Raw genomic sequence first — 24,069 nt, forward strand, 5'->3', positions numbered from 1 at the left:
AATGCGGCTTTAGCGGCTTTAGTATATTGGGGACCGAAATCTTGAAGGCACTATTTATATTTGATCATGACATCCATTAAACCATAAAACCCAAATAAAATAGTATCTAAAGTTCAAAAGATAATATATCTAATATCCAAAAGTAAAGAACATAAATAGTTACTCATAAAAATCAGAAATTGATGGAAAGATTTGGATCTTGTGAAAACCCTATATTCCTAGGCGGTTGAATTGTTGATGGAAAAGAGCAACAAATGCGGCTTTAGTATATTGGGGACCGAAATCTTGAAGGCACTATTTATATTTGATCATGACATCCATTAAACCATAAAACCCAAATAAAATAGTATCTAAAGTTCAAAAGATAATATATCTAATATCCAAAAGATAATTATCTAAAGAACATAAGATAATATATGGTTTTATTCTCATTTAATTCCAAATCAAAAATAATTATGATTTATTCAATTTAGCATTTATAACAATAAATGAGATCACCATTATATAAGTCATTTAATTTGAAATAGGATAATTTGTGATTATAATTAATATATGTATTGCCCACAAGAAAATTAGAAAATTAAATAACTTCCTAACAATCTCCCACTTGGGCTATACATATATTCTTTCTTGACATAATCACATCTTATAAACTTTATGCGCGCATTTGAATGCTATTTCCCTTATTACTTTAACAATCTAGTCAATCTCATATATTAGATATGGAATCACCGCAGCTTTTATCACATTAATATCGTGACTAAATCACGACAATCACCATCCTAACATACTTAACGACATAGATCAAATTTGGATAAGTAATATGGAAATTACATGCCAAGTGATTTCATGCATGTCTATTTCCAGCTGCTCCAACTTTAAAACTTTATTGAGATCAAACATAAAAAAAATGTTGCAAAATGAACATTTCACATAACATGAAATAAACCATCAACTTAATTCTGCAGAAAAATAATTTAATTATCTGTCATAGAATATATAGCATAAAATAAACTCGCACTAAGAACTTGATGCCTATATGCTTCAATTTTGTCAAGCTCTTATTGTTGTTGGAGTATAATACTACTGACTTATTGTCACAAAATATCTTTAATGGTCTTTCAATGTCATTTACTATATAAAGTTCAATGACAAAGTTTCGCAACCATATGCCATGAAATCGGAATCAGAAAACCTAATGATCTCCAAATTTTTTTATCTCCGATAAGTAAGCATGTAATTCTTTGTTCTCTTTAGATAACGCATGCATTACGCGTTTGACAACTATCCAATGATCCATGCTAGGATTGCTCAAGTATCTACCCAACACTCCCACTAAGAATGATATATCAGGGGGTTTGCATACTTAAGTATACATTACGCTCCCTAGTGCTGATGCATAAGGGTTATCATGCATTGTTGTCCTATCAAGATCATTTTTGGGGAATTGCTTGAGACTGAACTTGTCTTCTTTAGTTACAGGTGTGTCTATTGGTCTACAACTTTTCATGACATATCTACTTAAAATCTTTTTGATATAGTTCTTTTGTGATAATCCAAGAATACCTTGAGAGCGATCTCTTAGTATATTGATTCCTAATACAAAAGAAGCATCACCAAAATCTTTCATTTCGAATTTGTTCGATAGAAATTTCTTAATTTCATGCAATAAACCTATATCGTTACTGGCAAGGAGAATGTCATCAATATATATAAGACCAAAAAAATGTATTTACTCCCACTGAATTTGCGGTATACACATTCATCTATAATATTTACCTCAAAACCATATGAGATAATGCCTTAAACTTGTGATACCGTTGACGGGAAGCTTGTTTGAGATCATAGATGAATTTTTTCCTTTCTCTGTCGGATCTCCTTAATGACACTTTTTGAGGTTGTTGAGCTTGCTGTATGGGTTGGGATTGAGGAGGATTATCATTATTTTTCTATGCTATAACAGTATTTTGAGTAACAACAATATTCTCATTGTTCTCCTGTACTGTAACTGAATCTACAGTAGGATTCTCATTGTGCTCTTGTACTATAACTGTATCTTCAACGATAATAGGCACAAGGACCTGATCATTGTCAGTTACAGAATCCTCATCAAAAGCAACATTCTTAATATTTTCTTCCCCCAAACTCAACATCCTCAAGAAATCTCGCATTTTCCATTTCAAAAATAGACCTTTATGCAGGATTGTAAAACTTGTACCCCCGTGAACGCTCAGCATAACCAACAAAGTAGCAACTAATTGTCCTTGAATCCAATTTTCTTTCATGCGGCCTATAAGGTCACACCTCAGCTGAACATCCCCAAATATGCAGATGCTTTATACTGGGCCTTTTTTCAGTCCAAATTTTATATGGGGTTTTGTTAACTGCTTTGCTTGGCACCTTATTAAGGATGTACACTGCGGTCTTTAAGGCTTCTTCCCAGAGTGATTCAGGCAAGGAAGAATGACTAATCATACTTCTCAGCATGTTTTTAAGAGTTTGGTTCCTTCGTTCTGCAACACCATTCATGCTAGGTTTGCCTGGCATGGTGTATTGTGGAACAATACCACACTCCTCTAGGAAAAGAGCAAAAGGCCCGGGACGTTGCTCACCTGAACTGTCATATCTTCCACAGTATTCATCACCACGATCAGATTTGACAGCTTTAATTTTCTTTCCAAGTTGAAGTTCAACTTTAATTTTGAAAGACTTGAAAACATCCAAGGCTTGTGACTTTTCATGGATTAAATATAGATACCCGTAACGAGAGTAATCATCTATGAACGTAATAAAATACCGTTGTCCATTCCAAGAAACAGTAGGGAATGGGCCGCATATATCGGTATGTATTAGTTCTAAGACATCTTTAGCTCTCTCGGCACCTAATTTCCTTTCATTTGTCATTTTTCCCTTTATGCACTCAATGCAGACTTCAAAGTCCGCCAAATTTAAGGGTCCAAGAATTCCATCCGACATGAGCCTCTGAATTCTCTGTTTAGAGATGTGACCTAGGCGTTTGTGCCATAATGATGTCGGATTCTCATTTAGTTTTTTGTTTTGTACCTGTTTGCAGTATTTCATTATTATAGGAATTCAAATCAAGCCTATATAGATTATCTACCAAATGACCAGAGTAAATATTATTTGAATTATAAAAAAGACTAACTTTATTATTTCCGAACGAACAAAATAACCTGGTTTGTCCAAACAAGAAACAGAAATTAAATTCCGTCTAAATGATGGTACATACAATGTCTCTAATAAATCCAAGTAAAATCCACTCGTGGAACATATTCTAAAGGTTCCTATAGCTTCGACTACAACTATTTTGCCTTCTGCCACATAGATGTATCTTTCAGCATCACTTGGCGGTCGACTCCACAAGCAACCCTGCATAGTAACACTCACATGAGTAGTAGTAGCAGAATCTACCCACCAAGTATCAACAGGTGCATAACTTAAACTAGCCTCAGAACAAACGAAAGTAAGAATTATACCCTTCTTTACACGCCAGGTGGCATATTTGGTACAATCCTTCTTCATATGTCCCACCTTCTTACAGAAGAAACAGGTTGAAACTTGATCCTGTTTCTTAGCCTTTTTCTGCTGAGAAGGCACATCCGCAGTAGTATCACGCTTTCTTTTATACTGAGAAGATGAAGCCATGTGAGCATTTTCAGTCTTATCTTGCTGTAGCCTCTCTTCTTCTTGCACACAGTGAGATATAAGCTCATTTAAGGACCAAGTGTCCTTCAGAGTATTATAACTCACTTTGAATTGTCCAAAGTGTGCAGGAAGGGAGATCAAAATGAAATGCACGAGTAAATCTTAAAACAACTCTAACTTTAATGCTTTCAATTTTGAAGCAAGAAAAGACATTTCCATAATGTACTCCCTTATGTTTCCTTTACCTTTATACCTCATGGAGACAAGTTTGCTCAAAAGACTACTTGCCTTTGCCTTTTCATTCTTAGTAAAAGATTTTTCAACATCTTTCAGGAACTGTTTGGCATCTTTATCCTCAATAATTGAGTCCCAAAACGCCTCAGGAATTGAGCGTTTCATGATCATAATGCTCATTCGATTGGATCTCTCCCAGTTCTCTATTTTAACCTCATTGAGATTTTTCAGAGTGGAAGTGGGTTTTTCCTCTCGAAGAGCTATATCCAGATCCATACAATCGAGGACAATCTCCACGGTATGTTTCCAAACCTTAAAGTTTGAACCATTCAGCATAGGAATACTGTTAATTTGTGTAGAAACATTGGTAGCTGAAGCCATAGTTTCTGGATTAGAACAAAAAGAACATGTAGTAAAAATTAGTTAAATAATGGGAAAAAAATTTATATTGAGATATCTAGAATAATATTAATTTTTAATCTTTGGATAGAAAATTAACTGTAAATGATACTCTCATTGCAGTAATCAAATATTGTCAAAATTTCTGTCACACATTAAGCCTTTCTTTGGACCGACTTAATGCGCACATGGAAACTTAAACTTCGCAACCTATTTATTACTGCATATATTTTCTGTTAATTGGCCAAACAATAACCTTCCTTTGGACCGATTATTGACCGCATAATTAATAGAAAGTAAACAAAAGTATGCAATGCTTATTATTTGGCCAAACAATAAACTTCCTTTGGGCCGATTATTGTCCGCATAAATAATAAGTATTACTTTATTCTTAATTAGTTACCCAAACATGTATTTACCATCAATATGTGTATATAATTCGGCCAAATATAGACCTTCCTTTGGGCTGACCAATATTCGCATGAATTATATATCACCATATTCCTTATGTTTTAAATAAATCAATTTTCACAAAAGAGGCTACTTTAGTAGCATAATGTTCAATCAATTTATTCCAAAATCAAATCTTTACAAAATAGGTGGTATAATAATCTAAATTGTTACTAGTTTCCTTATGTAACAATTAAATAATAACATTATTTTCTATTACTCAAATATTATTAATGTGTACACATAATTTGGCCAAATATAAATCTTCTTTTGGATAGATTAATATTCGCATAAGTTATATATACATAATAATCCTTATATCCCAAAAGAATAATTAATTAACTTTATACCAAATTAATGACACACATAATTAAATCTGAAACAATCATAATAATACTCCATATTAATATTTCAGAATAAATCAATTATTAATATATCAAATTAAAAATTAGATACGGTAATGCGTATATATATTTTAAAACCAAATGCGTTATAAGCAACAACTTATATGAATGGCGATGAGCGACAATACACATATATATTGCTTGATCATGTGTCAAGAATGCAATACATTCACATGTACAAAATATATTACTGGATGATCAAATAAATTAATATATAAAGTCTGTATGCTCATTAAAACAAATAATAAATTCACCGGATCCATAAAATTAAATTCGATCCAAAGTCCAACCAGAGAGTAACAACGCAAACATATTTCATCCAGTGAAATAAAAAAATTTTAATATTTTCAATGATTCAATTATGGATGGCTCTGATACCACTTGTTAGAATAAATTATTTTATTAATTCAGATCATCTATATTGAATCACCAAAAATATATCATAATACGGAAGCGTACTTTTACTCATAAAAGTCAGAAATTGATGGAAGGATTTGGATCTTGTGGTTCTTTCGATCTTCCTCAACCAAAACCTTCTATATTCCTAGGCGACTGAATTGTAACTCTTTTGACGAGGAAAGAGCAACAAAGGCGGCTTTGGTATATTGAAGACCGAAATCCTGAAGGTACTATTTATATTTGAGCATGGCACCCATTAAACCCTAAAATCCAAATAAAATAGTATCTAAAGTTCAAAAGATAATATATCTAAAATCCAAAAGATAATTATCTAAAGAACAAAAGATAATATCTGGTTTTATTCTCATTTAATTCCAAATCAAAAGTAATTATGACTTATTCAATTTAGCATTTATAACAATAAATGAGATCACCATTATATAAATCATTTAATTTAAAATAGCATAGGATTAATCTTTGCATACAAGCGATTAACGCTTACAAGTCATACAAGTCCTGAAAATTCCTAATCCTTAAAACGCTCCTCTTATGGCACGTATGTTACACGCGCCTCCTTAACAGATTTTTCAATCAATCAACGCGCAAATATATAACTTTCTTTTTCGAAATGATTTTGTTTCCATTTTTGAATTCATTCTGCGCTTCTTGTCTTCTCTCTTCGATCTCTTTCGTGCGTTTCTCTCTCCCTTCTCCTTTGCCGTTTACGTAAGTTTCTCTCTCTGTTCTATTTTTTCGTTTTCTCATTTTCCATTGTTTCTTAAATTAAGCTCTGAAATCGTTTTGAAGATAATGGATTATTCAACTTTAGATTATCAGCTGAACCAGAGCGAAGTGGATTTTGAATTTGAATTCAATGAAGTTCCTAAGGTGTGGTTTAATTCCAGTTAATAATTGAATTTGAATTTGAATCCAGTTAGTAGTTTATAATTGTGTAGTTGAATAATGTGTGAACCTTGTCTGTGAAATTTTTTGTTTATTATTCCTTGTTTGAATTGAATCTAATGTACTAGTTCTGATGAATTTTCTGCATTTTATATCAGACGTTCGGGTGTAAATCAGGAATATTTGGGTGTATTTTAGGAAAGTTTGGGTGTATTTACAGTTTATGATTTTTCATCTCACTGAGGGTGAATTGTCTTATTCTTTTAGTTGAATTGTGTTTAGTTTCTGTTTAATGATGATTCATGAATCTGATTTTTGTTATTTTTTATGATGGTTTTATAGTTCTATTTGCATTATATAGTTTATGCTTGTTTTAATATAGTGTATTTTGGGTGTATTTTACAGCCCTTCTATAGTATTGATGAGAAATTTGTTCTCCACATACAAGCATTTTTCTCATACCATTACAAGAAAATAGCTCTATTGCCACGCTTTTAAAGCGTGGCGAAAAGCTGAAAAAGCGTGGCGATAGCTTTTCGCCACGCTTTTTGAGCTACCGCCACACTTTTGAAAGGGTGACCTCTGAAAGGGTGGTGGTTGCTCTATCACCACGCTTTTGGTAACCTATCGCCACGCCTTTTTTTGTCACGCTTTTACAGATTGCCCCGCTTAAAAAGCGTGGCTATAAAGAGATAGGCCACGCTTTTAAAGTGTGACGATAGCGAGAGATACGGCCACGCTTTTAAAGCGTGGCAATATAGAGAGATACGGACACGTTTTAAAAGCGTGGCGATAGCAAGAGATACGGCCACGCTTTAAAAGCGTGGCGATAGCCTTGTCAAATTCAAAAAAAAAAAATCCTTTTTTCAATCCTTTTTTATTACCAAACCTATAAATATAGTATGCAATTTTTATTACAAGACAAATCAAACAGTAATTAGTGACATTTTTTGGTATAATTGTTTTATACATTAATCCTCATACAAAACTTTCCAGGTTTTTTCAGTAACAAAAAACCCTTCAACCTCCTATCCAGCCGAAATTCACTAACTAAGCAAAATACATGTATAATTACAAAAGGAATGCAAAATTAATAGCAGGTCTGTGGTCTCAAGATCACGTCAGGGTCCCTTATTTTCTGTATTTTATCTTTTTCTTACAACCTTGTGCCCAACAAGTACATAACCGAGCTCAATATCCCTCTTTCAGAATGATTCCCAGCAATATTTGGTGGAGCTGAAAAAATGACACCAACATCAACAAAATGATTTCATTTCCTTTTCACAGAACATAATAATAAAAATGCTGACAATCACCAACCAAAGACATAACAATGAAGAAACAAGGAATAACCCTATTGGCAAGCAAGCTCAGTGCTTTTTTTCCTTTTGCAAAAAAGAAACAAAAAAAAGGTAAAAGGAACCATTGAATTACCATGCAAAAGGGAGAAAGGAATCTAACCAATTAGTAATGTAGGATGCAATGCAAGTAGGTAGAGATCAAATGTCAGGAAACAATTTAAGCAGAAATTAGGTATACTTGTCATATAAATACGAGAAGGTTCTAAAACTCGACGGACAGAATCAGAATTACCTCTTGAATGGTTTTCTTTAGATCAAAAGCATCTTTCACTCGAGCATCCAATAAGGCCCATGTATCATGGAAGTCTAACAAGAAACAAACGAAAGATGTATTAAGAAATGTCCTCACTTGTTACAACACCACATCAGAGCCACAAACAGCTTGTTATCCATCCAAATATAAGATACTATATTAATGGAGTAGGGTGGGGTGGGGCATAAAAGAATAAATTCCATTGTTTTCCCCCTGATTACATACTTTATCAAGATACTACTCAAATTCATTGCCATGAGAAAATTGGCTACTATGATAGGCTCAGTTCAAGAAAATAAGGAGAGTTTGAGAGAATGGCTACTATGACAGGCTCAGTTCAAGAAAAACTAGTTGGAACATTCACTGGTTGAGCTTGTAATGCATAATAACATTACTTTGTTAATTAGTTTCTAGCATAATTTTCTATTTTCGATCAAATAATACATCAAAAAATTCGTGTAAACGACAAGCAAAAATACGCACAGGAATCAAATACGGTAAAATAATTGAAATTACCAATTCTGAATAATATAGTCACTTATCATAAAAACCTAGCTATAACAAAGGAAAAAAAATCACTACCAAAATCTAGCAGCATTTCAGCAGCAAATTGGCTATTTCCTAAACTCAATCAATCAAATCAAATTTCATATGAATGCTTTAATAATTAAATTCATCAACATCATATATGCATGCATAGGAAGTGAGCAGAAGAGGAAATGCAAATTGAGAAATCAGCAGCAGCCAATGATTAAGGATGTAATGAGCATGAATGCATAATAAGCACAAAGAATCACAACGAGGAAACGAGTTGCTAACACATGGCACGAAGTAGCAACACTTATTAAACAGCAGCAGTAAATAGCATGTTTCCCAGGTTCAAGCAAGCAGCAAATAGAATTCATATGACTTAACCAGTTCCACAAACTAAAATCATTGCAGTTCATATAATATGGACCAAGCAACAAGCAAAGCAGCACTCAGCAACAACAAACCAAGAAAAATTAATGAAATAGTAACACTTTCATAGCATCTATTTTGGACAATGAACAAAAATACAATAAACAGCAATCACAAGTCCAGAATTCAACACCAAAATAGCACAATAAACAAGTTCATCCAGGGCAACATTCAGAGAAAAGACAAATTCATTCCGAACAGCAGCAGTAAACAAAACAAAACCTACATCCACTAACCAGTCCAGATTCTCTAATTAACCACCTAATTCAACTAAACTAAATTAGTTGAACTAAACAAGCTAAACAGAATGAGCTAAACCAGATTAATCAAACAGAAATAAAATCAAATGAGATGAAAGGGGAACCTGAGAAGTAGGGAATTGGAACAGGGGAAGGGAAGAAAAAGATTGATGATGATGAGTGAATGGCCGGAGCAACACGGTGGCGGCCTAGTGGTGGCGCTGGGGAAGGGAAGGGAAAAATTGATGATGATGAGCACCATTGCCTGATTGACTCTTTTAAAAATATTAAACAATTGTATCCAGCATGCATATTTCATTTTTTAGTTTGAGCTATTTTAAGTTCATGCATGATCAATCAATTATTGGTGAGAGCATGGAAACAATAGAGTGCAGTATTACACAAACTACACCATAAATTACATATGAGCTACAGTTTTCAAAGAAAAATAGGGGCCAAGAAAAATATGAGCTACACCATAATATAATACTCTATCAAACAAAAGGCCGTCCAGCAACCAGATTAGAAGAAAAATTAGATCAGACAATAAGGCCGGTGAACAGTCAAGACAACAAGAAAAACAAAAAATAAACACACAAGCTATGCACATTAAATAAAATCAGTCAAGTTCAACCAGATCTTAGATCTCCACAGTAGAAGTTTGGAATCAGAGTTATCAGCATGCTATATACAGTTAAACATAGCATAATTTCTAGATCTACTAGGTCTCTTCATTACAATAAGTGCTAAATACAAAAAGAGAAGTTGAAATTAAATGAGAAAACATAATACATATAGTAGTAGTGGTAAGAGTTGCCTATAGACTATAGGGTTCCCTCCAATCTATATTTCTCTTATTTAATTGCCATGTTACTACTATAAAATTGTACACATACAATATGAAAATAATCCATTAGGTAGCAGGTACCCTATTCTGAATGCTTGTTCTTTATAAACTAACAAATATTTAATTTAACCTTACCATCCTTTACTCTGAGTAAAACCAAACAGATTGCTGATATCAATATCATGGTCCAATCCAGAAAAGAAAAAGAAAAAGGAACAAATATATGTTATATAAGGATAAGAAACACTTAAATATATAAAATTGAAGGTGCTACCTTATTCATAGCTGTCATTGCCTTACTAGCTCCTTGCATACTAGCAGCAACAGAAGAATGGGCATGCATAGCCTGAATCAAAATTCTAACCACACCAAAGAGCATTAAACTGATAAACATCTCTACCTACATAAACAACCATCCGAAAAAGAAACAAAGACATCAACAATCTACCTGTGTGTGAGTTGCTATGCCTCTCATCTGAGCTCGACTACCTTGAAGGTTAGCAATCTGCTGCCTAAGCCTTGCTAACTGTCGAGCAAGAACTTTAGTTGCAGCCTGAATATTGCACAGGAAAAGAAGAATATATTAGCATGTTTGGCACAATAGATTATCTAGAGACTAGAGAGAAATAACAGTTTTTAATACTTTCAAAACTTTTGACAGAAGGCTCTTTCAATATATAAGATGTTTCGAACCGAAAGTAAGCTTATTCGAACACATTCAGATCAACGTGACAGCTTCTCAAGTAATTATGCATAAGAAACCTATGAGAAAACGTGGATCATACCTCATTTCCCGTCTTAGCAGTTATCTTTATCTCAGCAAGAAGCTTCCTTTCCTAAAAACAGTAAGAAAGAAAAATATTAGAGATAATCCCAAAGTTCAACAAGAAAATAATCAGTGATCAATGAATAACTGCTTCACATACTTCCAATTGTAATGCTCCAATTTTCCTCTCTATACCTGAAAAACATCACCAAAAATCAATCAATAAATAATTTCTATGAGTATTATCTATCCCATTCATATGTTGAATTAGCATACTAAAAAGTTATTCAATATGAAAAGTCTATTTTCTATTTTTCTTAGTACACATTACAAGTTTAATGTGACCCTAAAATTAGTTAAATACTCCAAACCTAATCCGAAGCATCAAATTCGTCATAAACAGTAATCCATCCCAATTCGCGAGAAAGTGTAAACGAGAAACTGAATAGAGTAAAGTAACATGTACAAACCTCAAAGAAATCCTGGGAGCAATCTATCGATTCCTCTCAGCAGAGAATCGAGCGAAGCAAAAACGGCGAGGCAGGGAATGGCAGAGACGAACGCACCAGTAGGGAAAATCGAGTAAAGCAGAAATGGCGAGGCAAACACAAACGAGGGATGTAGCAGATGCGAGGCGGAGGCACTGTGGAGGGGATGACAAAGAAGACGGTGGCCAGCGCAATGTTAAGAGTTAGGGCATGGTGGCCAGAGTAGGAAGATGGCCAGAGCAGGAAGGCGATGACAAAAGTAAGGTGAAACCACAAGGAAGGAGAGCAGAGAAGACGACACTGGTGACGATGCAGAGGAGATCGGCGAGGAGGACGACGCTAGTGACGAGGTTAACGAGGACGACGCTAGTGACGAGGAGGAGACGAGGCGGAGGAGAGGCTAATGGCTCAGCAAGGATGGTGCTGGTGACGGCGGGGATCTGAGCGACCAGGGTTGCCATGGAGTTGAGAGTTGAGTGACGATGGTAACTTGGTAAAAGCTGAGAGTGAGAGAGTGCCAAAAGGGTTTTCAGATCGAAGCTTGCTTTGGGGTTATAACTAAGGGTTTTATTTTTCAAAAACCTTTTGGCCACGCTTTAAAGCGTGTCAAAAGAGTCCCTCTTTTCCTCTATGGCCACGCTTTTGAAGCGTGGCCATTCCAACCAACTGCTACCCTTCCAAAAGCGTGGCTGTTGACCCTTTTCGCCACGTTTTTGAAGCGTGGCAAGAAAAAACGTAGCCAAATCTCTATGCAATCGCCACCCTCACAAAAGCGTGGCCATTGACCACTTTTAGCCACACTTTTAAAGCGTGGCAAAAAAAAAAGCGTGGCCATATCTCCAATCAACTGCTACCCTTCCAAAAGCGTGGCCATTGACCCTTTTTGCCACGTTTTTGAAGCGTGGCAAGAAAAAATGTAACCAAATCACTATTCAATCGCCACCCTCACAAAAGCGTAGCCATTGACAACTTTTGGCCACGCTTTTGAAGCGTGGCAAAAAAAGCGTGGCCATAGGGCTTTTTTCTTGTAGTGTACAAGTCTTCTCCTCCTTTTATTGTTTTGAATCCAATCAAGTGGCTGAGGTATGGTTCAATTTAGAAGAAAAAAAGTAGCATTAGAGAAAACATTTTTCTGTACAAAAATGCTATTTGTACACTAAAATCAGCTACTAAAATCAGCCACTAATGTATTTGTGTATAAATACATGTGTGGTTTAATTTATTTTTAATGTATATTTGTATTCCAATATGTATTTTATACTGGTGGCTGACTTTGGTGGCTAATTTTAGTGTACATATAGCATAACTCATTTCTGTATTTGCAGCAAATTTGGGTGTAAAACGAAGATATTTGGGTGTAACACAAAGATATTTGGGTGTATTTTAAAGAATTTTGAGTGTATTTTTATTCTGATAAGTTCTGCATAATTTAGAAATCTTTCTCTTCCTCCTCCTCATCTTCTGCTACTTCTTTTTTTCATGATCTTCTTCTTCTTCTTCTTCTTCTTTTCTTATTCATCTTTTTCTTTTTGTTTACCTTCTCAAGTTTCTTCTTGTTTTACTCTCTTAACAAGAATAAAAATAAAAAATCAAACAAAGAAAAAGAAGAAACACATAATGCTCCAAAATTACTTGGAAAATGATGAACTTACATTCATTTAACTAAAAGAAAGAAATAAATAAAGAAAAGAAGAAGAAAAAAATACAGCATTAGAGAAAATATTTTTCTGTACAAAAATGCTATTTGTACACTAAAATCAACCACCAATGTATTTGTGTATAAATACATGTGTGGTTTAATTTATTTTCAATGTATATTTGTATTCCAGTATGTATTTTATACTAGTAGCTGACTTTGGTGGCTGATTTTAGTATACACGTAGCATAACTCATTTCTGTATTTGCAGCAAATTTGGGTGTAAAACGAAAATATTTAGGTGTAACACGAAGATATTTGGGTGTATTTTAAGAAATTTTTATTCTGATAAGTTCTGCATAATTCAAAACTCTTCCTCTTCTTCCTCCTCATCTTCTGCTGCTTCTTTTTTTTTTTTCATCATCATCACCATCTTTTTCTTCTTTTTTTCTCATTCATCTTTTTCTTTTTGTTTTACCTTCTCAAGTTTCTTCTTGTTTTACTCTCTTAACAAGAATAAAAACAAAAAAATCAAAAAAAGAAGAAGAAGAAACACATAATGCTGCAAAATTACTTGGAAGAGGATGAATTTATATTCATTTAATTAAAAGAAAGAAAGAAATACGGAAAAGAATAAGAAGAAAAAATGCAACATTAGAGGAAATATATTTCTGTACAAAAATTCTATTTGTACACTAAAATTAACTACTAAAATCAGCCACCTTATGTATAAATATATGTGCGCTTTAATTTATTTTCAATGTATTATTTGTATTCCAGTATATATTTTATACTGGTGGCTGACTTTGGTGGTTGATTTTAGTGTATATGTAGCATAACTCATTTCTGTATTTGTAGCAAATTTGGGTGTAACACGAAAATATTTGGGTCTAAAATGAAGATATTTTAGTGTATTTTTATTCTGATAAGTTATGTATAATTCAGAACTCTTCATCTTCCTCCTCCTCATCTTCTGATGTTCTTCTTCATCTTCTTATTTCATATTCTCATAATTCTTTTTGGGAGAAAATAATCAAATAAAGAACAAAAAAAATACAAAATGTTGCAAAATCAAAAAAAGAAGAAGGAGAAACACGACCATGAAAATGAAACACGCGAAGAAAAAAAGAGAAGAAATACAAAAAAAAAAGGAAAAGAAGAAGGAAGAAGAGGAAGAGGAGGAGAAACGCGAAGAAAAAATGACAGTTATAATTTTCATCGAGGAAGAAGAAGAAGAGTCATTCTTAATGGTGAGGGAACGTTTTAAAAATGTGATGCGCGTATTAATACGTTTTTGTGGATGAACGTAACTTCTATTGAGTTTGACCCAACTTATAAAACTTATAAACCAAGAAAACTTATATGTATAATATGATTAATTTTATAATTATAATTAATATATATATTACCCACAAATAAATTAGTAAATTAAATAATTTCCTACCACATGCAAGTCAAACATGTTACTAGGTATTATGAGTAATTTGCCTGATAAAGTATTCTTTCTTATCTATGAACCGGTATTATAATAAATTATGCCACGATTATAATTGATATACTAGACAAAATCGCATTTAGACCCATGATTTATATAAATTTAATATTGCTTTACCTACTTATTATCAGTGAATTATTATCAGTGAATAATTAGAATGTATTTTGATATTCATAAGTATTATATATCACACCTTATTCATATCATTAATGAATATTAATATTATTATTTAATTATACTATATGGACACTAAAATTAATAATTAAAATCAATTATTAGTATAAAATATATATTAAAATATAAAATATATATATTAAAAATAAATTAAATAATATATGTATTTATACATAAATATATGATAGCTGATTTTATTGTACAAATAATAATTTTTATTATTGTTATATTTATTATTATTTTCGATTATGCTACATATACATCAACATCAGTCATCAATATAAAATACATATTAAAATATAAATACACATTAAAAATAAATTAAACTATATATATTTATACACAAATATATTAATAACTGATTTTAATGACTAATTTTAGTATAAACTCCTAATAATATTTTTGTATTATTTTATGTCAAAATATTAATATCGAGCTTTTCCTATCACATAAAATCCACCATATTATACCCAGCTTGAGCCCAGTTTATTTTCAAATAGAAGTCCAAAATCTAACGTCATTTACAATTAACAAAGCCAGCTCACCACTCGTTCATCTAATCCAATAGACATAAATTACAAATATAAGAAATCTTGGGACAGATTATCCTATAAAAAATTTTATCGTACGGATACAAAAAAGACCACTAATTTCGAATATTTTTACCCGTGGTTACAGAACTAGAATTGAGTTTCCTACCATAGACATTCCCTAAACATAAATGGCCGAAAAAATAAAATTAGAAACTAGGATAACAAACCCTAAAACCTGAAATATTTCATATATCTTACTCTCGAAGTTTTTGGCATACATTTCAATTTGAATTGGTCAAATAATTAATATATTTATCTATTTAAATAAGTGTTATTTTGTGTATATAATAATTTATTAGTTAGATTTTTAAATAGGATTCTGATTCGTAAGAAATTAATTATTAATCTACTAGACTGAAAGCGAAACTACAAAATGAATATTGAACGTGATAAACAAGTTCCTCTAGAATCATTAACCATGATCATTGTAAAATATGTTTTTACTTTTTACAGTAGCATGTGGCGGGGGTTGGGTTGGTCATTTCCTTTTTTGGTCAGAGGGTTCATTATTTTTTTTTTTTGGATTAAGGGTTGGTCATTCTTAAATTTGGCTTCTCCTTAGCCGTAGAACTTTTTTTGGTCTGGGCCTCAGCTCTTGAACTTGAACTCAAATACAGAGACCAGATCCTCATTTTTTGGGATGCCTACTTTGCCCTCTTTGAGGGACCTCTTTATTTTAGTAATAATCAAATGACCCAAAGCAAATCTAGACCAAAAATTGATCTACAACAAATATAAAGCCCAACCACAAACGGAAAATAGAAATAAGTTGTAGTTGGCTGATTATGAAGAAAAAACAGACCGATTAATTTTCTTTTTAGAAAAATATATTGTTGACCGAATTGACTCATTTTTATCCAATGCTGTTAATTTTTATTCTATTTCCCAACATTTATTTTCATATAGGTATTGATGCCAACACTCAATTTATCATCTTTAATTTTTTAGGTGTTCCCCAATATATCAAAACACTAAGTCGAATTCAATACTAAAATAAAAAATATTTGACTTTAAATGTACAAGTAAAGAACATCAACACAAATTTGTCGGAGTTTACTTGCAATTAAGCCTAAGTTATTATTGTCAATGTCACAATTTGGAAAAAAAGAAAAATTAAAATCGACGTGGTAGGAGAATATACCAATGATGTCTCTTGGTGCCATTCTGCAATTCTGCCATCACCAATTGCTAAAGGATATACCCTTTAGATGCTTGCACATTTATTTATTTGTACGAGAAAATTCATCAGTTTGTATAATAACAATACACGTTGCTACATTTTTATAATATTAAGGTAAGCCGTAAGCCCGTAAGCACGTGGCTGAATATTTTATTATATATTTTACTTTTACTATATAGAATTAGGGTTTTTCACTTTTTCTAACGAAAAGTAATATTTATATTATTTTTTATATATTTTATTTGTATATTTTTTTATGATATAAAACATGTATTTTTATTTTAGAGTAAAGTATCGTTTTTGTCCCAACGTTTGAGGTAAATTCTATTTGTGTCCCTAATGTTTAAATCGTCATATTTGTATCCCTAACATTTGTAAAAGTGATTCAATGTTATCCTACCGTCAATTACACCTTATGAGCGCTTTAGTTTGAGTTTTAAAAATCTCTTCTTGAAGTTAGAATACATATGTCTAGGATAGAATTGATGATCTACTCCGAAAAATAGCTCATCAAATGTTGAAACTAATTCCTACAACATTTACATAATTCACTTTTCTAAGGACATAATTGAATCTAAACACAAATAGTTGGTATAATATTAAAATCGAACACATCCAGGTGAGATTTTTTTTTTTTTGGTGACTTCAGAATTTTTCAGGTGAGATCTAATTGAGAATAAATACATCTAAATGAGAATAATTAATATATATGATGAAAATTATAAATTTAACAACAATTTATTATTTATTTATTCTTTATAATTTTTCTTATTATCTAGAGGAGTTTTTCTTATTATTGTGATTGTTGTCATGCTCTACCACGGTTTAGTTTTTTCTTTATTTTTCTACTTTCATGCAAATTTATTACTAGTTATTTTGAGCGGGACAATATTTATCTGTTTGATGAATGATGACTAAATAATTAGTGAAAATTTATATGTAATTATTTTTATATAAAATTAATATTTGAGAATGGTTAAAAAGCATGAGAATCTTTAGAGTAAGTAGTAATAAATACGATAAATGGTCTCAATACATATACATATTTGGTAAAAGGATATATTTTTTTTTTTTGGTGACTTGGTAAAAGGATATATAATAGTAGTTAGTTGCACTTTATTTTCACAAGAAAACACCTTTTTCATAATTTAAAAAATTCATATTATTCAATATATTTATTATTTAACAATATCTTAGTCATCAATTATGAAAATTTGATGCGTAAATAGCACATTATCGTAATTGATGGAGAAAGATGAGACTCTGAAAACATGAAAAGAATGGATTATGGCAAAGTGAAGAGAAATATTGCGAATTATTGGTTGATGGATTACACGTAAAAGTCGTAGAAACACACGCACTTCGGCACTTGTCCATATATATCCATTTGGAAAGAAGAAACATCCAGATTTAAAAGAGATCGAATAATAGACTAGAGAAGAGACTTTAATGCCAAAATTTGCTGTTTAACAATCTCAAACCTAACCAGATAAAAATAATCGGTTAACTGACCAATCACCATCTATCAATGTATGACTATCAATCAAATATTTTATTTAAAAAAATTACTTCAATGACAAAATCATTCTTTTTTTTTTTTTTCGTTAAAGACCGGATGGTCCTTGCAAAAATGAATGGCAGCGAGACATTTTGGAATAAGAAATATTTGAAATTAATATTTGTAGTGAAAAAAGAAATTAATTAATATGGATTCAAAATTTCATATACAAGTTAAACATCCAAAACTAATTTAGATTAATGGAGTAATTAGTTAGTTTATCCACTTAATCTCGTCTTGTCTGTAGAGCAAAAAGCAACAGAAACGCTGAAATATATACATACGAAATATATAAAAAGTTAAATACAGTGAAAAAAATATTGTTGAACTACATTATTTATTGAAAAGTGAAGCAGAGATATCATAAATTTATGGAATGAAACGTGTTTTAATTTCAGAAGAATACAAGTAGTTGCAGAATAGAATACTCGAGTCTAGAGTATAACAACACTCGCTACTGGTTCTGGTTGTTGGTTGGTTGGTTCATGGTTGGTTGGTGGTGCATGCTCCATTTTCATTTTCAGTTTCAGTTCTGAGCTCACTAAAAGCCACTCATTCCCATGCCGATGACGCTGTGTCCCTGTTTCGGTGACCGGAACACCGACGACGACGAGCCGGCGGATCGCGACCCCGTGCTTCTTGTCTCCGGCATGGGAGGCTCCATTCTCAACTCCAAGCCCAAGAAGTTCGGCTTCACCACCAGAGTCTGGGTTAGGTTCTTCCTTGCTGACTTGGAGTTCCGCAAGAAGATCTGGTCCGTTTACAACCCCGACACAGGTTCTCTAACTAACTCTAACTAACTTTGTTATCAAGCTCCACAGCCAGTGAGGTGACTCCAGAGTTTGATAAACTTGATTAGTTCTGATTCCGAGTCAGATTGTGTTCAACTTTTCAGGTTACACCGAAACACTTGACCAGAAATCTGATATTGTGGTCCCTGAAGATGATCATGGCCTCTATGCAATTGATATTCTAGATCCATCCTTGGTAATTTATTCAATTGTTAATTGATTAAACCAATAATCAACAGTTCAACACAGCCTGTTTTATTTTATTTTTTTGTTTTTTTTTGGGAATTTTAATTAAGTGATTTGATTTGATTTTCTGCTGTTATGTGGAATGTTGTTGCAGTTTACGAAATGTATACATTTGACAGAGGTGTATCATTTCCATGATATGATTGACATGCTTGTTGGTTGTGGCTACAAGAAAGGAACCACATTGTTTGGTTATGGTTATGACTTCAGGCAAAGCAATAGGTAAATTGCTCGGCCCCTTCAGCATAATATCAAGTTTAATCAGTGATTTATTTATTTGTTTAGTGGTTTCCCAAGGGTATTCCACCTTTCAATTATTAAGGAAGGAAACTAATCCCCTTTTGTGTGTAGTTAGGATCACTCTCCTAATTGGTATTTGCTTCCGGAGCACAACATTGGTTCTCGGGGTGCCACGTCGTGCCTTGATCACTATGCCAACAAATTTGGTTAACAAATGAGTTTAAAAGAATTAACTATGTGCCTTATTTTTGTTGGTGTTGGCAGAATTGACAAGCTGATGGATGGCCTTAAAGCCAAGTTGGAAACTGCTTACAAAGCCTCTGGTGGAAGGAAAGTTAACTTGATTTCCCATTCTATGGGAGGAATCATGATCCTGTGTTTCTTGTCTCTTCACCATGATGTGCGCTTACAAAACTCATGCTATTTCTACTGTATATTGCATAGAGTTAGAGAAGAGAGTTATCCCATGTAGTTTGAAAATACTTACCAGTGAGTTTGGACATTGTTTTGGCAGGATTTTGTCAAATATGTGAATAAGTGGATTTGCTTGGCTTGTCCTTTTCAAGGTGATTCCTCTGTTCTTTTTTTTATGCTCTTCTTATCCTGCAAGTAGGTCGTACTTATTGCTTATTGCTTAATACTACGCAATAAATCGGAATCTTAATTGGGTATTTGGATGTGTGGAACTAAACTCACATCTTCTAATATTTCATATATTTTTGTTGTGCTATCAAATATTTTGATTACTCTATAAACACTCATTTAGGCAGAAACTCGCCCATCTTGAAAGTCGTACATATGGTAGTCCATGCTGCATAATTTCTTGGCAATAATGCATTTCAAATTTATGAAGTGAGAATGCTAAGGCTAAATTATCTTGCCTTTTCACTTCAAAGCTTCGTTTTTTCTTTAGTTCATTATGCTCTTTGGTATGACCTTGGTCTTTTAATGACATTTTCCCCAGATTGCACAAAAATAAGTACCAGAGCATGTTCATCTTCCATTTTTGTTTGCTTCCTATGAATAACATGTCACTTTTCTTTGATGACTTTTTTTATTTATGGTCCAGAGTATAAATATAGTATGTGATGATGAAAGTTACAAAAGAATGCAGTTGGTTGTAAAAATTCCCATACTCTGGTTCATGGGCTTAGCATTCTTTTCCCTATATACTCTTATTTTCCTCCTTTCTTGATTCCATAACCTTCTGGATTTTACGTTCCTCATGAACAGGAGCCCCTGGATGCATCAATGATACTTTATTAACTGGACTAGAGTTTGTTGATGGCTTTGAAAGCTATTTTTTCGTATCAAGGTGGACTATGCATCAATTGGTAAATTCTTGATCTCAAGTGATTTGTACCGTCAGAATCTTTGTCTGTTTGAATTAAATCCTGGGATAATTTTTCCTGACAAACTCAGAAAAGTATCCAACTATACTTGCAAAACCGTCACAATTTTCATGCTCTTTTTGTAACATTTTCCGAAGATTTGAGATAAACTTTCTTACCATGTTAGCTAGTTGAATGTCCATCAATTTATGAGATGATGGCCAATCCGGATTATAAATGGAAAAAGCAACCAGAAATTCATGTTTGGCAAAAGCAAACCAAGGAGGATGGGGAAAGCAACATCAGTTTGGAATCTTATGGACCAGTCCAATGTACGTCTTTATTTGATGAAGCACTGAAGAACAATGAGGTACTAATCTGCACTTTTCTTCAGATTGATGAATGTAAGACGAATGGGTATATACAGTTCCAAAATCCAAATGTTAAATAAATTCCTTGTCTTTAATTTTGTTAAGTGATGCACAGTGAGGTGCTAATCTGCACTTTTCTCCACATGGTTGCTGCCTTCTTGCATCCTCAAGTATTTTCACATTTGATTTCCATTTGCTTTTATTTTAAGATCTTTTTCCTCTCGCAGTTTTAATTTCTCATATCCAGAATACAGTAAATGTTTATCAAGCTTGAAATGGAATGGTGGAATAATGGATAAATGAAAATAGAAATATGATTGTGAGCAGGGAAGTGAACAGAGCAGAGTTTCGGCCAATTATGGTTAGTAGATAGAAAATGAACAGAGCTTAGACCAATCTCAGGTTGAAACACTCAACCAACCGGTTCAATTTGGTCCTGTTCTCAACAGTAGTTCTAACTCAAGAAAAGGCTAAGCAAATGACATTGTGTGAATTTTATACTTAACTCCAAGAAAAGGATTTTCAGTTCAGTATAAAAATGATACTACCCAGTCTCCGTCCTTGTCTAAGTTACTTTTCAATATTATTCTTTGCAGCTAACATATGATGGGAAGACGGTATCACTGCCTTTTAACTTTGATATCCTCGAATGGGCTGCTGGAACTCGAAAAGTAATAAACAATGCTAAACTGCCAGATGGGTTCAGCTTCTATAACATTTATGGAACAGCATTAGATACACCTTTTGATTGTTGGTATGTGAATTAATTGCTCATGAAAAAAATGAATATTTTTGTTTTCGTTAATACCTATAAACAAGGCAAATGAATTTTTAGGTTGAGAGATGAGAAAGTTAGTTTATAGGTGGAACCTGGATCTCTTACAAACTTGATATTGGGGTGTTTATAATTCTTATCTGGACTTTACTATGCTCCAATATCAGGATTTTATATTATGAATTTTACTAGTTAGAATCGACTATTTCTTTATAAAATATTACTAGTAGAACTTCTTATCATAATTTTAGTCCTTATGAGAAGAATAATCTCATCCTCGACACATAAGAGGATAATAATCTTATGTGCAATATGCAATGCTCAAATGGTCAGAACTTTGTACAATGATTTTGCCTGACCTGTCTGTGTCTAATGCAGTTATGGTTCGAAAGAATCTCCAATAGAAGACTTAACTGACATATGCCACACCATGGTAAGCCATTTTGATCTCTTATATGACAAAGGTGGAGGTTACTAATGAGTTTATATTTCACTATAAAACGTATTTCATTGATTCTGTTTTATATCTCAGTCAAGAGCCTTGAGCAATTATGATAATCCTAAAAATTAACACTCATATCCTTTACATAGTGTTTCTTTTTAGAATAAACAATAAATGTCATGAGGTAGGACATACTATTCAGTAGTGTTCATAATGAAAACTATGATATTATTTAGTAGAAGCTCAGTATTTATTGATGAAATAATGAAGCAACAATGAACTCAAATATGCTTTGGTGATAGAAGATTGTATGCCTTTTTTTTTTTCTTTTTCTTCCTTGGAGCAGTTTCTTTTTCTTGGTTTTAACCAACAAGAATAAGGAGGCCATGACTCTAGGGCAGGCTTCTCTTTTTCCTTCATGGATGTAGTTAGAAAGGAGCTTGTTATTGCCCTTGCATTGTTTGGTCATGTTTGTTTATCAGGACTTTATGTCACTAATAAGACAAGAGATCTAATGACTATGGTGCAACTTTAGCCATTTTAGTTCTGTATCGTCCTTCTGTTTTATTTCCTAGGAGGGTTTTGTGCATGCACTTGTGAGTATGTATATATGAAAAACTTTTTCGATGTTTTCAGCCGGAATATTCTTATGTGGATGGAGATGGAACAGTTCCTTCTGAATCAGCCAAGGTATTTCTTTGATCTCTCAGGCGTTCTGCATGTTCACTCAACTGTAATCTGTAGCTAACTGCTTTGCACACTGCTGTAATGAATGGTTGTAGATGTTTGTTCTTGGAGCGTGCATTAAATATGTTTTAGAAGCATGCAAGAATGTCTTTATATGAATGCTAATAATTGAGTGATTTAGATGCTAGTAAAAATTATTTATGAAGGTTTCATGTCATGAATTTGACTAGTTTTGTTTTGATTAGGCTGATGGACTTGAAGCCATTGCAAGGGTGGGAGTAGCTGCTGCTCACCGCGAATTACTACGACACGAGAGAGTCTTTGAACTCATAAAAAAATGGTTAGGTGCTGAGCCAACAGATACCAAGAAATCCAAGACATCAAAGGTTGCAGATGCTGATGCAGTTAAGCCTATGGTTCTATAAATTTGTTGCATTGTAAAACTAGAAATTTATTATTAGGTGATTATGGAGCACATATGATTAGTCATACATGTGTGTTGTGTGTGTACCATATTGATAAAAAAAAAAAATACAGTATCATTACTCCATATTATATTCTCTTAAGGAAAAATTTGGAAAGACTATGGTACTGGTATTAGGGTGAAATAATGTAGTTTTGGTACATATTTAGGCAATCCAAAATTACATGGGTATGGTACTTCGTTATTCATTGTGTAACGTTGTATTGTATTTTGGATGTACAATAACACTATTTCAGGTCTAATGGTTAATGCACTTCTTTTGATAATGGTGATTTGATTAACTTTGCACGTACAAAAGGCTTTATCATCATGAAGTTGGTGTGTGGAAACATGAAACATCTCAAACTTCAATTTCTATGTTTTTTGACATTTTTCTTTTTTAATTAAAAAAGACCTTGTTAACAAATCTTCTAAAGACATACCTTATAAGAATATCGCAAATAGGAAATTTGAATTAAAAATCTAAATTAATTGTAATTTTTTAAAGTTTTCTATGGAAAATCTAAAATTGTTCACTTTTATCTTTTTAACTAGATATTTATAATATATAATTTTGAAAATGATCACTTAATGTATGACTGTAATGGAAACAACTAACTTCTAAACAGAGAACTATTAAATTTATGCTATTAATGACCCTTGTGTACATATGACAACAATTAATTAAGGTGTGAACTTTTTTCCTTTTTTTTTTTTA

At 32.7% G+C, this 24,069-nt stretch overlaps 2 protein-coding genes and 1 long non-coding RNA gene across 3 annotated transcripts; 1 reads left to right on the top strand and 2 right to left on the bottom strand.

Moving 5' to 3' along the window:
• On the bottom strand, positions 7,399 to 8,408 carry LOC110271307. Its single transcript, XR_002361913.1, has 2 exons — positions 8,049 to 8,408; positions 7,399 to 7,691 (listed from the first exon to the last, which is right to left on the bottom strand). It is a non-coding gene; the product is annotated as an uncharacterized LOC110271307 (long non-coding RNA).
• Positions 9,878 to 11,830, bottom strand: LOC110271613 (vacuolar protein sorting-associated protein 2 homolog 3-like). The gene is made up of 6 exons (XM_021122618.1): positions 11,641 to 11,830; positions 11,042 to 11,076; positions 10,901 to 10,951; positions 10,564 to 10,668; positions 10,390 to 10,461; positions 9,878 to 9,952 (listed from the first exon to the last, which is right to left on the bottom strand). The coding sequence occupies exons 1-6, from the start codon at positions 11,828 to 11,830 to the stop codon at positions 9,878 to 9,880; spliced, it is 528 nt and encodes a 175-aa protein (XP_020978277.1).
• On the top strand, positions 18,353 to 23,638 carry LOC107635175 (phospholipase A(1) LCAT3). Its single transcript, XM_016338560.2, has 11 exons — positions 18,353 to 18,782; positions 18,901 to 18,992; positions 19,137 to 19,264; positions 19,547 to 19,682; positions 19,797 to 19,848; positions 20,516 to 20,616; positions 20,801 to 20,983; positions 21,581 to 21,738; positions 22,138 to 22,192; positions 22,838 to 22,891; positions 23,134 to 23,638. Exons 1-11 carry the CDS (start codon positions 18,566 to 18,568, stop codon positions 23,311 to 23,313), a joined length of 1,356 nt encoding a protein of 451 aa, XP_016194046.1. The 5' UTR covers positions 18,353 to 18,565; the 3' UTR covers positions 23,314 to 23,638.

This window comes from Arachis ipaensis, chromosome B04 (assembly GCF_000816755.2).
Source record: "Arachis ipaensis cultivar K30076 chromosome B04, Araip1.1, whole genome shotgun sequence".
NCBI classification, from domain to species: domain Eukaryota; kingdom Viridiplantae; phylum Streptophyta; class Magnoliopsida; order Fabales; family Fabaceae; genus Arachis; species Arachis ipaensis.

Excerpts from the sequence above, each read along its gene's own strand:
- LOC110271613 (XM_021122618.1), bottom strand. The coding sequence starts at position 11,830 with ATGGCAACCCTGGTCGCTCAGATCCCCGCCGTCACCAGCACCATCCTT. Across the intron at positions 10,952-11,041 it reads TTGGAGCATTACAATTGGAA|GAAAGGAAGCTTCTTGCTGA; the intron begins GTATGTGAAGCA and ends TACTGTTTTTAG. Across the intron at positions 9,953-10,389 it reads CAATGACAGCTATGAATAAG|CATGCTGATAACTCTGATTC; the intron begins GTAGCACCTTCA and ends AACTGTATATAG.
- LOC107635175 (XM_016338560.2), top strand. The coding sequence starts at position 18,566 with ATGCCGATGACGCTGTGTCCCTGTTTCGGTGACCGGAACACCGACGAC. Across the intron at positions 19,683-19,796 it reads TCTTGTCTCTTCACCATGAT|GATTTTGTCAAATATGTGAA; the intron begins GTGCGCTTACAA and ends TTGTTTTGGCAG. Across the intron at positions 20,984-21,580 it reads AAGCACTGAAGAACAATGAG|CTAACATATGATGGGAAGAC; the intron begins GTACTAATCTGC and ends TATTCTTTGCAG.